This window comes from Pieris rapae, chromosome 2 (assembly GCF_905147795.1).
Source record: "Pieris rapae chromosome 2, ilPieRapa1.1, whole genome shotgun sequence".
Lineage (NCBI taxonomy): Eukaryota > Metazoa > Arthropoda > Insecta > Lepidoptera > Pieridae > Pieris > Pieris rapae.
The window spans coordinates 8,173,059-8,189,203 of NC_059510.1; the positions used below are offsets into that span (position 1 = coordinate 8,173,059).

The window sequence follows — 16,145 nt, forward strand, 5'->3', positions numbered from 1 at the left end:
TGGATTTTATGTGTCTTATAGTGTCTTGTCTTATATTCTTACCAAAATCACCCCACATAATGCCTAAGCACCAGATACTTTTAATTTGTTATAATAAATGAAAGTATTTCAACCTTAGGTATTAAAATAAGGAAAATCTGAAAAGAAAACTTCAAAGTCTTCGCCTTTTGTGAGAAATGGAGCGAATGGCCTTTAGTTGTCAAAGAGACAGCTGAACTTAATGGTCGTAGTTGTGAGGGGATTACGAAGATAAATTCTATAAAGCACTCTCATTAAAATGTTTCAAGTTTAGCGTAGTGTTAGGCTAAGCTAAGCCCTCTTCACTTGAGGGGTCGCGCATTCAAGTCCGGGCTTGTTGCGCAATGAATTTTTGTAAGCTTCCTAACTAGCTAGCTCGTACGTTGAAAGTTATTTTCATAGGGAAAGCACATGGTTCTTACGGTCAAAATGTACCAAAAACGTAGGTGACGTAGGAGTATTTCTGACTATAAACAGGCCTTGTCGATAAAGAATGAATGAATTGCTATAGACAAAAATGTCAGTTATATTCCATTGTTGTTCCATCGGGGTGTTAAGGGATTCTACTTGTCTGTTTATAATATAAAAGCTTGTTTAGAATCGTGTTACATATCCATTGCACTCCCTTTGCGTTACAACTACTGCTACGTAAGACGTCGTCTGTGATCAATAATGCTAGAAAGTAGAAAATCTATTAAATTAATAAAATATAAATATTTGCAAAAGTACTGCTTTTTATCTAAAAGGGTAGGTACTTCCAAAAACACTGAATCAAATTTGAAATGTTTAATGTTCTATTAGATTCGTATCACAAAAGTTATAATAATAATTACATATATCTCTTAAATAAAATACTGCTTGACCAGTATTGTCTGTAATAGTTTAACAAATTATGCTACTCTTAGGCTAAATATTCAGAAAAATGTAACATCGCCTCCAGTGATTACTTGTGAAATCTGTTTCAAAAAAATTGTTTCACATAGTTCATTGGTATTTTAAGTACAAACATAAAAAAAATCCCGACAAAAAATTGCCAACGTCACCTGGTTAAATCTAATCATATTATATAATTTCCATTCGTAATAAGACTATTAAATATCGTTAGCGCAGTTGAGAATTTCTTCACACACGCAAAATATAAGTAATAATTTCGTTGTTGAAATGTCAATGAAATCATATTTACCCTTTTAAGAGTGGAAATCATAATAATATACACTCTATCTAAAATAAGATATGTATCTTAATACATGAGTGCGTAGAAGTCATAAGTTTTTTACACCTTTGAAAATAATTAATATATTTATTTACAAATAAAAATTAAAATATATTACATTAATAAAATTTGATGATAACATTATATTTTCATGGCGGGTCACATGGGTAGTTAAAACTGTTTAATATGTTGGGTAAAATACATAATTTAACATACAAAATAATATAATAAATTTGTCAAGTCAAAGCCTACATATTAAAGAAATATATCTCTCATTATTACCGACTAGATTTATTTTGGTATTAAAATACTTATTTAATATTATTTTCGACGAACATTAAATGTATCGGTTAGAGAGAGAAGACCCATATAAATAGCCTCAATGTCTCTCCCTAATGAAAGGGACAAAAAATCTTCTAATAGCCTTAAAAGGCAAATTCTTAAGACTTGATTTTCATATTTATTCTACAGAATTGTAGCTTTTCTTTCAATACTGCCAACCGTCGACAATTCTCTACAATAAGTTATGTCAATAGAGCGGAGAAATATTTTTTATTTGAGGAAAAACTAAGATGGATGAATGTGGAAGGCAATAAGCTAAAACATTTTTCATGTTGGCATTTCAAATGACGGGATCATGAGAAAATGTAGATATGTTAGATACGTCAACAAAAACTAATATAATGATTACTGTGAATAATTAAGTCCAACTTAAATGCTTGATTGTTTCATATTCAAAAGATATAATAATGTACTATATAAAACATATAGTATATACTGAAATCTGGGTTTTGTTGTACCTATGTGCTACGGCCAAGGTTATTTGCCAGAACCAGTCTGTTGCACAGATCCCATCAGATACTATCGACATTTTTATATGTTCGCAAAGTGAGTTCACAATAGCGATATTGTATATATTATATGTTTAGTTTTATATTATGTTTCTCGACATTATCGTATTGGATAGGAAGATAAGTTATGTATTTCTGTAAATATATAAATAATCAATTGTTATAATGTTTAAAAATCTTAGCATCCTGCTTTATTATCGCGAGTTAAATATAATCATGACCTTTTAATTTATCGTTCATGTCATTCTTTCCTTGGTGATTGATACAGTATGATAATTTACTCAAAGACTTCTACTATGCAAGTATTTTAAACTATAATTTCGTATAGAACCAAGAGTTTGAAACAAGACTGCTGTGATAAAGGGAATCGTAATTCGTTTAGTATATTTGTGCTGGCCCAGTGGCTTTACTATGTGACACTTATCCCTGAGATCGTTGGTTCGATCCCCGGCACCAATGGACTTTCTTTCTATGTTCGCATTTTATAAAAGGACGGCAACGCACCCACTAAAAATGCGTGTCTATGGGCTGCGACGTATGCCCTTTTGGGCGTCCCGCAGGCTCTTTTGCCCCCCTATTATATAAAAAAAATACATTCGCTCGAACGGTGAAGGAAAACATCGTGAGGAAACCAAGATCAGAGGTCCAAAAAGTCGACAGGCACAGGAGGCTGATCACGTACTAATTTATTATAAAATAGAAATCGGAGCCCAGACCTATAGAGGTTGTACTCCACTGATTTATTTACTTTATATATGTATATAATAATTATTTACGTAACCTTACTTACAAGAAACTGTGTATCAACGTTTATTCCTCTTACATTTTCTAATAGTCAACCTCCAAAACGCTAATCTGAAATCCGGTGAATAAAATGCATAAATAAATGGATTTATAGCTGAGTTAAACCATCCTAACCATGTCAATACACACATAAGGACTGGGTAAACATAACTATTTGGTATAAAAGGAGTCATTAGATAATAGAGGAAGAATGGCAACCAGCAAGCGACGAAGCCTCCCACCACTAGACTTAACGTTTGAGCCGTCTTGGTTTCTCTTCGCAACGACGACACTCTATTGTTCTCATGATCTCTTATCGAATGTGTCCTCCTGGAAATCCTTGAACTCTTATACTTGTAGTTCGCTTTAAACTCGGTGAATTTGGATTCTTTCTCCTTCTCCCTTTTCAGTTTCTGTCTCTTTTCAGTTCGGAAACAGCAAGGGCATTTTTGTTCTTGGTTATCGTTGTGTTGTGGTGTTTGTTTAGATGCGCTTTGTCGTAGGGAAAGTTTATCCGACCCAGAATCGGATTCCGTGCGAATACAGGATAAATTGGCTTTCTGAAACAATTTGTATCATCAGCATGTGGTCAAACGAGGTCACCTGGGACGAAACAAACAGTACAGATAGATAGTGCTTTCTCACTTTTCTTTTTTTTTTGTATGTCATAAAAGTTATAAATGTACTTCCCTGGTAGATTATTAATTCAGTTATAGTTCTGCAGTAGGTATTTGCTTCAAGCAATTTAATTACCTGCTTTTCAAATTGAATTTAGAACGCTATCTAGTTATAGAGCAGTTTAATCATTGCTGGACACATTTTCCTAAGGGACTTTTTATAATAATCTAATATTAGTAATGAACAAAACACCAGTTACTGTTTTTATTCTAATTTCAAACCTTACACTTCAGAGTAGATCGAATAAATATATACAAAGGTTATTGTATGTATTATATTGGTAAAAGAATAACTTAGATACAGACATATCTAAATATGCTGTCTAAAATTAAATTATTTAAGTTTATTAGTTTTTATTGTATAGTGTATTAATTTTAGAATAAGAAATAATTAAACAACAAAATAAAATAAAACTAGATTTTAGAAAGTATTTTTTGTCTAATAATTAACTAAGGTTAGTTATAATATCTTAATACATAATTGTGTGAGACAATTAGTACCTTTGTACATTTACTAGCTGTACTGGCCAGTTGCTGATGTCGTCTTGCCACGACACATGATATCCTGGCATAGACATATACCATGACAATCATGGGCAGAAAGAATGACCCCATGGCTGAGAACACGACGTAACCTGCGTTTTGGTTATATCTACAGACACCACCTTGGTTATGGTCTGGTTCATACCTGAAAAAGTTATCTTTTTAAGAATATTTTTTCTATTGTGCGATTATAACATTATATTTACATTATTGTAATAACAGCACACAAGTTACAATGTAAATAATTTTAGTTTTTTTTTAATTTTTATAAATTGAATACAACAATATTACCTATACCCTATCAGTTGAGCGAAATAAGTACGATTTGGATTTTTGATTTAATTTTAACATATTAAATAGTGGCTTCACTCGCCTGTCTTCGATTGTAGCGTAATGTTAGTTACATTTAAAAAAAAACTAACCACAAGAATGATATTAGATGAAAAGGCATTTCGATGTAAAGTAAATAATCGCATAATTATTTGATTCAAGTTTTGTGTTATAAAAAACTGCGTGCAAGCATCAAGCCTTCGTGTATACCATGGTAGACATATAATACTAACCATCCAAGCATAGGAGGGCATGTAATGGCACCAGCAGCAATCCAAACGAACAGAATCATTGTTAGAGCAAGTTTCTTTGATCTCCGACGCCGTGAGTACGTCAGTGGCCTCGTAACAGCCAAGTACCGGTCTATGCTTATAGCACATAATGATAGAATAGAAGCAGTACATAGGAGAATGTCTAGGCTGATCCATATGTCGCATAGGATCCATCCCAACTCCCATTCGCCTGGAAAAGAGGAAGGATTAAATAATCTTATTAAATAAATTACTTTATTTTAATTACAGAGGTTTGTTAGCACCATTTTACACGAGTTCATTGCCTTTGAAGCTTATGAATTATCACAACCATTATTCGTCGGTTCAGTTTAGGTGAAAAGCGAAAATTTAATGAAACGTGAAGGCCTCGAAAAGTCGATCAATCATTTTCTCAAAAGACTCCAATGTCAAACTGTGTATTTGTAGGTAAAGACTTTGTTTAAATATGCCAAAAATATTTAAAAGGATGTTGGTATTCGCTTTGTGGTCGCAATACATTTTGAACTTGTAAAAATAAAAAAAAAAACAATTAATAAATGTATAAATTAATTTAAATATGCCAAAAATATTTAAAAGGATGTTGGTATTCGCTTTGTGGTCGCAATACATTTTGAACTTGTAAAAACAAAAAAAAATCAATTAATAAATGTATAAATTAACGTGTGTTTTTAGTTTAAGTTTTTAACACTAAACTTCACTACAGTTAGAAATCAATATCAGGTAAGTAGGGGGTCTACCCAACACGGAAAAACATGGCAAGGGGTCTACGATACAAAAAAGTTTAGGGAACTGTGGTCTTATATTTAAAAAGCAAAATTTGTTTTCAGTATATGAATATTTTACAATGTATGTGTAAATGTAGAAAAACATCAGTGGAGCTACAATCTTTGAGGTGCCTCAGATTTCTGTATCGGTTCCGTGATCAATTGTTCATTTAATACGCAATTAGGGGACACAAATCGTCGACTTTATGAGTCAAGGCACGTTTCCTCATGATCTTTTCCCGTGTGAGTGAGTGTTGTATGTAAGTGTGTGACACGCTGAAGCCACTAGGCCAACACTCTCTGTGCTCTATGATATGGAAGTACATTACAACCTATTACTGTATTTTTAAGGCATAAAAGGCGACTTGCCTAATATTAGTTACGGTTATATAATGATTAGTGATTACGGTTATAGTAGTAATATTATTATAGTAATAATAATAATATTAAATATTCGTTTTTTTTTAATAAACCCTTCCATATGATGCAATTCATCGAGCATAAAATTAGATGAACAATGAGTGAAAATTAATAAATATAAAACGCAGTATTGTTAAATTCAAAATCGCATTCATTAAAACGTAAATTATTGAGAGCTTATGATAATCTGCGTAATACTAACGGATTGCCGCGTTGTTCCCCTAGTAACCTAAAAAATCATTCAACCATTAAATTAATTTTATACATAGATCAAAATGTTTTAAACCGTTGTTCTAAATCAGTTATCACGTGTGGCACACAAATTTAAAGGATTAGCAATGAATAGCATTCCTTCTAGTTTTAGTCAATTAAGAAGTATTGAAGCAGTTCATTAAAAAAAGTATTCATTGAAAACTTTATATTTTTATGTACGTACACCGGCGTATATATGTTTGTTAACGAAAATACAATATAATAGTAAATAACTATGCTATATACATTAAACAATACGTAACACGCAATTCACATTCATGTATTTAAATAAGTAAAGTAGTTAGATTTCAGAAAATCAGAAAAAAAATAAGTAAATAAAGTGTCATAATTAGCATTTTGATCGGATGTAAAGGTCGGATGTAAAGGTGCATAGTAAAATTAATAAAAATGTAAATTAAATTATAAGTTAAAAATAACAGTAATTGTTTATAATTAAAAACTAGATTTCGTGGGATTTTTTAGGAGACTTTATCGTTAGGCTAAGACACATTTTGAGATGTAGAGCCAGCGACTTTGAAATATAACGAGAAACGTTTAATAATTTTTGGATAATAATAATTGGTTGCCAACAAGCAAACAAAAATTTGGACTATCTTACCTCTTATATGAACCGCTATCGCTGGCGGCATCACAAAGATACCAACAAGAAGATCGGCAAGCGCCAGGCTTGTTACAAAACAGTTTGTGACTGTCCTCAACCTTTTTGTTGTTAAAACTGCTGATATAATCAATGTGTTACCTAAAAAATATTTGAATAGAGAACAAAGTTTTGCACAGACTATATATTTTTATTAATATAAACTTACCTATTACAGTAATGACTATTAAACCGCACAGAAAGACTACAACTGCTGCCTCAAAAGCTTCGTATTCTGTGCACACTGTCTTATTACAGTGCGGATTTTCCTCTACCATTTGATATGTATATTTACTTGCGTTTTCTTCGTCTTTTTCTACATTTTCTATATATAACTCGCCGTCTGGTTCTGAGGCATTCCATTTTATGAAAGTTTCAACTACCTTGTAATCTATTAGAGAGATCATAAGTTACGCCGTTGAATTAAAATCCACCATTTTCTGAAACAAATGAATTAATGTTAATTTTATATCTACTGTGTGAAAAATAATTAATGTTGAACATCGTTTGTAATAATTTAATAAAAATAGTTATATATACGTTATAGCAAAGTCTAGACTTAGTGGCCTGGCAGAGTACTAAGGTCACGTGTTAGAATCCCGATTGTGCCCTGTTAGACGTTAGTATGATTTTAACTCTCACTCATACGACATTCACTCAACCCAAATATTTTCAGCGTATCAGGTACAAAGGAATCATAATGGCCTGAGGAATATCATAACTATGTGCGCATTTAACATTTGCTGAAACGCTGAACGAAAGTTTCATGAGGAAACCGACAGTCTTAGACACAAAAAGTCGACGGCGTGTGTCAGGCACTGGAGGCTGATCACCTACTTGCCTGATAGATTTAAAAATGATCGTGAAACATATTCAGAAATCTGAGGTCAAGACCTAAAGAGGTTGTAGCGCCACAGATTTATTTTTAGTTATATGTTTTATTAAGCTATTTGCACGTTTATTTAAATATTATTTGTGATCGTTACTTTTTGTTTAGCTACTAAAATTATTTCAATACTTGATTTGTTGGACAAAACGCATAGGTATGCGTAACCCGTATAATTATTTAGAAGCAGTATTTTGACTACTTTAATTATATTTAGGATGTTTTAAATTAAATTTCAATGAAATCATAAAAATAATATGACTTTTTTTTAGGATAAATGGAGAAGCTTTTTAAATTAGTTGCAATATGTTGTTGTCGAGGAAGTGCGTAACAAAACTCGGAACTAAATTTTTATTGTTTAGTGTGTGGACGTGCCAGCGAAGATTAGATTCAGGTTAATTAAGTTAAGCGAGTGAAGTCTGCACTTCCTATGTAGGAGTTGGCAACTGCTTCTGTGATAAATGTGACGATTGATGATTGATTTTTCATTTGAACCATAAATTGTTTCAGTAACACCGCGATAATTAAATAAATCTGCAAAAAAATATTATATTTTTCATTTTGAAAATATTGTATTAATAACAACTAACTACTAAGGTGCTCAAAATTTAAAATCCTAATGATATGACATAGAATTTCGTAAGTAAATGAATTCCGAGAATCGTCGGATGATGTAAAATGATCTCTTGACCGAATTCTGAAAGCATTTTTCACGTTTTAATTGACCGTGTTACGCGAAGAGGATGAAATGTCAAAAACGATGCAAAAGTTTTCGAAAACGATGCAATTCCAGGCATCAATTAACCGAAACTCAAAATCAGGGGTGTTATCTCAGCTCACTCACGTTAGCTAGTACTGTGTCTCTGTGTCTATATATTAAGCCAGAGTGAAGAACTGTAGCATGGCTAAACTGCGTGTTCCAGATGATTTTTTTTTATATATTTGTCATGGAGTTTCTTTCTATGTCCGTATTTAACATTTGCTCGAACGGTGAGGGAAAAGATCGTGAGGAAACCGACATGTCTTAGACCCAAAAAGTCGACGACGTGTGTCACTGGAGGCTGATCACCTACTTGCTTATTAGATTTAAAAATGATCATGAAACAGATTCAGAAATCTGAGGCCAAGACCTAAAAAGGTTGTAGCGCCATTGATTTTCTTTTTTAACTAATGTTGGGTTACATAACTCAACGCTGTCATGTTTTTTGTTTAATATGCATACATTAATATATCACAATTATTGGTTAAATTAAGAGGGAGCTGAGCACTAAATGTTGACTTATATCATCCTTAGTTGGCTTATATTAACTAGTTTATAATTATATATTATACACCAAATACTGATACTGTATTTTCATGAGTAGCAAATAGAGGTTATTGTTGTTAGTTCAGTTCTCGAAAGTATAAGCCTTCTAGCCCTACATTTAGAATTGATGCATAATAAATACTGCGGTTCTTTTCTTAGGTAGATGGCGCAATAAACCATGTGATTGTTCTAAATGTATGAAATTAAAAAATTATGAAATAATCGATAAATATAAAAAATCAATTATTTTTATTTCTGAGCATGAAAAATCGATTAATTAAAAAACGATTTTTTTACAGAATGTCACATCTCCACGAACCAATAGAAAATTAGAAAATGTACGGTTTGTTTACATCTTCCAATACATTACACAATTTTTTTTTAAATACTTAGACGCAACTCCGGCAGCGAAAATTACTTGGAGGTGTCCAATCAAGTTTCCGAAGACACCTACAAAATAAGTATCATCAAATTCGTGTCATTTAATATAAAATCCGACCCAACCATTGCGATTAATCTCACACGGTTCAAAAGAGTCGCGTCAAGTTCACGAGCGGTCAAATGTGAGAGATGTCACCTTATCATCCACTCAAGACTAAAGTTACATTTTCTATATCAGTTTTAAAAGTAAACATGAAGCACTACGTCGTATTACTACTACTAATTATCAGTGTGCAATGCATGCCCAATTCACGGGTAACAAGGCAGGCTGATGATTATGATGATGGCATGGCGTTTGAAAGCAACGGCAAAGGTGGTGATGATGACTTTATTGCCAACTCTTCCAGTTGTCCCGCGGGGATGACTAGGGCGCCGTGGGGTGTTTGTATACCCTGTTACGAGTGAGTAGTCTTATACTAGAACGTGTTATTTCTTCCATATACAATGTAAGATAGGCATGGTTCTTTTAGATCAATAGTAGTTCAAGTAGTAACTAAAGAAAAATAAATATCAACTCAAATATCAACAAATGTGTCAGTATTATTTTATAAACAACTAATCTCTCTCTAACAAGGACATATAAGCAGTTAATACCAGATAAACTCTCTTAAATAATGACTAAATTCTTTATTAAATAAAGTATGAAACATTAATATTCATGATTTCAGATACCAGCAAAAATTTGGCCGTCCGGGAGGAAACTGTTAAGGGATACTATAAATTGTTAATGAGATAAGCCTAAGTAAAACTCATTTACTTCCTTGCTTTAATTTTTATAACATTCAAAGTCCTCAATGATACAACGAAAAATTAAATAGTAATTAAGGATGTTTTTTTTTATTTTCTCTACACCCCTGCGATTGTGTCCAGGGACTTTTTCTATCTCACATTTTTTTTGAAAAAAAAAACAAAAAAATACATTTCACTGCTACTGTACATTTGTGAAATAGTGTGAAGTGTTACGCGTCGGGAATTACGCCCCGACTACATCGGTAATATTTTTATTTACAATATTCATGGGCGAGCCGGGGCGCAATTCCCCGCAAGACCCGCTCTTTCGGTCTTGTTTGCCGCCTTTATATATTTAATATTTTTTTCCCAGAACCGTTCCAGGCACGGTCTGTGTGTGTCTGTCTATAGTCATCTGCATTTGTTGCTCCAGGTCGTTACTGGACGATGCTAATATAGGGCAGTGTAGAAGCAAATGCTCCACTGTCTGATCTTCTTTTGGAAAAATTAAATTAAATTAACGATGTTAAGCAGTGTTAGCTTCTTGTCATGGGTGACTCTCAAGTTCGATCCTCGCCGGCCAATGCACTTTCTCTATGTGTGTTAACATTTCCTTTAACGATGAAGGAAAACATCGTTAGGTTGCCTTGGACCCAAAGTTGTCAGCGTGTGTCAGGCTGCAGGCATAGGCTGCCAATTAGATTGACAAATGATTATGAAAAAGATACAGAAATCTGAAGCCCTCTGAAAAGTTTTCAGCGCCACTGATTTATTTTGTTAAAAATATTAATATAATATTTTTTTTGTTTTGCCTGTAAATTTCATTCAATTATTGTGTACTCTTGTAAACTTAGGATCGCCTTGGTTTTTATAAATAAATAACATTACTCAGGATAAAATGTAGTTCCAGGATGTGTGATGTGTGAATGTCCCATTTGCAGTAATTGTATAAAGAAACTGTAATTATTATCACCAGACAATTAATATAATGATACCGTGTACCTAAATGCCATTAATGATTATAAAATGTTAATAATAATAATGTATTTTTATTTCCATATGTTAAGTTTTATTTCAAATGTTATTAGTATTACTTATAGCTAAATGTTATTAAGTCGTTTGTGGATATGTTCCCCTCTTGGGTACCTGCTCCCTGTCTCCATATTTACCAACCATCAGCCCATCATCTTTTCTCCGTGTTACGCAAGTAACAAGATTGCCAATAATATAGTTTTATAGGGCATAGTTTGCTTTTTTATCTGATATATTCACTATCGATTTTGTGTATCTTCGTTATATTTAGTATAATTCTTCTTCTGACTTGTGAATACTCGTTTTCAAAAATGATTAATTAATCTAATTTAAATTCATTTGTCACTGCAATCTATTATGACCGTTGATTCTCAAAAATGAATGAAATTTTAGCGAATCGCATTATACTAACTACGGCTAACCGAATATATGATGCAGCTATCATATTTTTTTGAATGAGTCGGCGACAAAAAACTAATAAACAAACACGCACTTTAGAGTTAATATCGTTAAACTAATTCTCCACAAAAGAGGATCGTAAGGAAAATAAAAAATAAAATACTTGGTAGGTACTCGGGGACCGTTCAAGTATTACGTAATCAGCTTTACTAAAATGTATTACCCCGCTCTTCCTTATCTTCCTTTTTCTATCTCACATTTTTTTTGAAAAAAAACAAAAAAATACATTTCACTGCTACTGTACATTTGTGAAATAGTGTGAAGTGTTACGCGTCGGGAATTACGCCCCGACTACATCGGTAATATTTTTATTTACAATATTCATGGGCGAGCCGGGGCGCAATTCCCCGCAAGACCCGCTCTTTCGGTCTTGTTTGCCGCCTTTATATATTTAATATTTTTTTCCCAGAACCGTTCCAGGTACGGTCTGTGTGTGTCTGTCTATAGTCATCTGCATTTGTTGCTCCAGGTCGTTACTGGACGATGCTAATATAGGGCAGTGTAGAAGCAAATGCTCCACTGTCTGATCTTCTTTTGGAAAAATTAAATTAAATTAACGATGTTAAGCAGTGTTAGCTTCTTGTCATGGGTGACTCTCAAGTTCGATCCTCGCCGGCCAATGCACTTTCTCTATGTGTGTTAACATTTCCTTTAACGATGAAGGAAAACATCGTTAGGTTGCCTTGGACCCAAAGTTGTCAGCGTGTGTCAGGCTGCAGGCATAGGCTGCCAATTAGATTGACAAATGATTATGAAAAAGATACAGAAATCTGAAGCCCTCTGAAAAGTTTTCAGCGCCACTGATTTATTTTGTTAAAAATATTAATATAATATTTTTTTTGTTTTGCCTGTAAATTTCATTCAATTATTGTGTACTCTTGTAAACTTAGGATCGCCTTGGTTTTTATAAATAAATAACATTACTCAGGATAAAATGTAGTTCCAGGATGTGTGATGTGTGAATGTCCCATTTGCAGTAATTGTATAAAGAAACTGTAATTATTATCACCAGACAATTAATATAATGATACCGTGTACCTAAATGCCATTAATGATTATAAAATGTTAATAATAATAATGTATTTTTATTTCCATATGTTAAGTTTTATTTCAAATGTTATTAGTATTACTTATAGCTAAATGTTATTAAGTCGTTTGTGGATATGTTCCCCTCTTGGGTACCTGCTCCCTGTCTCCATATTTACCAACCATCAGCCCATCATCTTTTCTTCGTGTTACGCAAGTAACAAGATTGCCAATAATATAGTTTTATAGGGCATAGTTTGCTTTTTTATCTGATATATTCACTATCGATTTTGTGTATCTTCGTTATATTTAGTATAATTCTTCTTCTGACTTGTGAATACTCGTTTTCAAAAATGATTAATTAATCTAATTTAAATTCATTTGTCACTGCAATCTATTATGACCGTTGATTCTCAAAAATGAATGAAATTTTAGCGAATCGCATTATACTAACTACGGCTAACCGAATATATGATGCAGCTATCATATTTTTTTGAATGAGTCGGCGACAAAAAACTAATAAACAAACACGCACTTTAGAGTTAATATCGTTAAACTAATTCTCCACAAAAGAGGATCGTAAGGAAAATAAAAAATAAAATACTTGGTAGGTACTCGGGGACCGTTCAAGTATTACGTAATCAGCTTTACTAAAATGTATTACCCCGCTCTTCCTCTTCTCAGCAAAAATAAGCAAAATTCTCAAATTTTTGTAGGAATCCTCGAAAAGCATATACAATTTGAGGGTGATATGTGAAAAAAAAATAGTTACTGTTGACGTAATCACCAAATTAGAAAACTAAAAAAAAATTGAAATCTAAAACCCCTTCCTCCCCCCTATAGTACTTCTGAATAAAATACGTTTATTTTGGAACATAAGATCATCATGGTATCCCTTATACCACGTCATTCAACTGCCCGTTGGTCACAACAAATTATTTATTGGAAAACTTGACTGGGAAAATTACTACTTTATTTGCAAAACATTTTGAGGCCTCCTCTCCTTTGTAGCTCGAGGCCCTCAGACCTCTATCCGGCATTGAAGCGGTTCAATGTTTGTATCACTTTATCAATAAATGGAGTACCGGAAACTCAACAATTTCGACTTATAACGTAATCAGTCGTTGAACAAACATGAAGTACTACGTTGTCTTTGTTTTAATTATTCTCAGTGTGCAATTAATTCACAAGCTGGAAGCATTCAATTATATTGCCGATATAACAAAATGTCCTACAGGGACAACCAGAGCTCCATGGGGTGAATGTATCAGTTGTTACAGGTGAGTCCAATCCAAATAATTGTAATTTATAATAGTATAAGTAATAATTATTATTATAATGGCAAGCGGACGGGATGTCGTTGATCCCTTGGAAAATGGGACGGACGAAAATGATGCTACTTGTGTGGACACGTTTGCCCCGTCTCACCTCCTTCGGACAAGCAAACACACTGGAAAGGCAGGCACAAAGTAATAAACTGTATAAATATAAGATGTGTTTCGGACAATTTCGATTTTCTTCCCTTTGGAGTAATTTAAATTTTATTATTATATTTATTATTATTTTGTATTATTACTTTTAAGGTTTAAATATTGTAAATATTTAAAAATTAAAATAAGTGATAACAAAAACGTCTTGGGTTAATACGATACATATTTTCAGATTTCTTGAACTTTTTGGTTCCAACGGGGAGAACTGCCCGTACTTATAATGAAGAAACGATACATATATTTCAAAATATTTGATTTTAAATCTGTATAATAAAAAAAATATAGATCAATAATACAAAATCATAAATATCTATTATTTATAATTAGAATTAGATTTTTTAACTTTTACTTTTTTAATTAACTTTGTTCAAATATGTTTATTAATAGGTAGGTAAAAACGAACTCTCTATTTAACGGTCTTTCTTATTTAAGAATACCTGCTTTTACATTTCTAATAGGTCACTGTATACCTAAGTTTGTAATCACTTACAATCAAGAGATCCTAGACCCACTCTCCTTAACTAAGTTGAGCGAATTCATTATTGAATTTTTATGTATTCGGTCTAGCATGAAATGAATTTTTCAACAACATTACTGTTAATACCTGAAACGTCATCAAATATATTTAAATTAACTGATTAATAGACTTGTGCTTGTAGTTATAAATCGCTTTATCAGATACTAAGACCATGACGTGATATAAATCGTTTTTGTTATAATCGGAATTACAGTAATGAATTAATTACAATACAAATACAGATATTAAACTGAAAGTTCATACGTGTACTTCTCCCCACAACGCAGCTGGCAAATACAGATAATATCATGCCTTATTAATTTATGGGAAATTTATAAATCTTAGCCTTGCGGCCACGCTGTCTTTTGGCCGTGTAAATTGCGTCTAGTCTATTAAAATGTAACACATTTTTTTATGAAGTCTACGGTATCGTATGACATAAATAACATAAACAAATGCAAATTAACTGGTCTAATAAAATTTATATGGAAATGAATTTTCTTTCCTACTTAAAAATAACTTAATATAAATGAGCTTTTATTTATAAAGCAAATTGTCAAAGTGACATGACTGTGCTGTGTGCAACTCCCGTATCTCTCTCATGAACAGCAGAAAAAAGTATTTCACCGTTTTTACTCTCATCTCATTGAAAATATTACGTCTAATTTTATCTAAACTAAAGAAATTTGATTTCAAATACCGTCATTATTTTGGCTGTACTGGTTCGAACTGCCGGTTACATATAGGTAATAAACACTTTAATATTAAAATTATAACTCATAATATAAGGTAAATTTGTGATTTTCAGAAAATCTGTCTTGGCCTCTGCGCTTAACGATGTATGCGAACACAAATAAAAGGTGTTAAATCTACCAACATTGTTTTTCCAAGTTTAGATTTTTGTTGTATAACAGTCTCGCTCTCTCACTGGTATGATTTAATAAACGCAGAACGACTTCATTGAAAGCTATACCAGCTTATATATATTTATTAAAACCGCTAACCACTAATTTTTTTAATATGATAATAGCCAAATAAAACTTTAGTGAAAATACTACTGCTAAACTACACTTATGGCACTTGTACCTATACGTATATAAATAAGAATATAATGTCCATAATTACTCTAAAAGGAACATCTAGAAAATATATTCCTATTTATATGAATAATGTTTTCATGTTGCACAGAAGTCTGATTATCTACCTATGCGATATCAAACCACAAAATTAGCACGTATTATGAGTTAAATTACAAAGGCAATGTAATGTACAATAGATTTTTGTATGGAAAACAGGCGCTCTTGTCAGCCATTGAACTAAACGGAAGCACAAACAAAGTTTGAATGGAAATCGTTTCATAAACTATACGTAAAATGTAAAATGGCTTTGTTTCAACTGTCAAATGTTTTTTTAAATGTTTAAAAAATTAAATTCTATTTAATAGCATGCAGTTTTTTTGATGATTTATTGATAGTTTG

The 16,145-nt window shown here is 32.3% G+C and overlaps 1 protein-coding gene across 1 annotated transcript; it reads right to left on the reverse strand.

Annotated features, from left to right (window-relative positions):
• Positions 1-2,799: 2,799 nt before the first annotated feature.
• LOC111002890 (tyramine receptor 1-like) lies at positions 2,800-7,215 on the reverse strand. The gene is made up of 5 exons (XM_022273170.2): positions 6,951-7,215; positions 6,743-6,883; positions 4,649-4,877; positions 4,044-4,230; positions 2,800-3,425 (listed from the first exon to the last, which is right to left on the reverse strand). Exons 1-5 carry the CDS (start codon positions 7,186-7,188, stop codon positions 2,886-2,888), a joined length of 1,335 nt encoding a protein of 444 aa, XP_022128862.2. The 5' UTR covers positions 7,189-7,215; the 3' UTR covers positions 2,800-2,885.
• Positions 7,216-16,145: the final 8,930 nt, after the last annotated feature.

What these genes read in the sequence shown, in the direction of transcription:
- LOC111002890 (XM_022273170.2), bottom strand. Translation starts at nt 7,188, where the DNA reads ATGATCTCTCTAATAGATTACAAGGTAGTTGAAACTTTCATAAAATGG. An exon ending in GATAGCGGTTCATATAAGAG is followed by an intron (nt 4,878 to 6,742) that starts GTAAGATAGTCC and finishes CCTCTTTTCCAG; the next exon opens with GCGAATGGGAGTTGGGATGG. An exon ending in TGCCCTCCTATGCTTGGATG is followed by an intron (nt 4,231 to 4,648) that starts GTTAGTATTATA and finishes TAACTTTTTCAG; the next exon opens with GTATGAACCAGACCATAACC.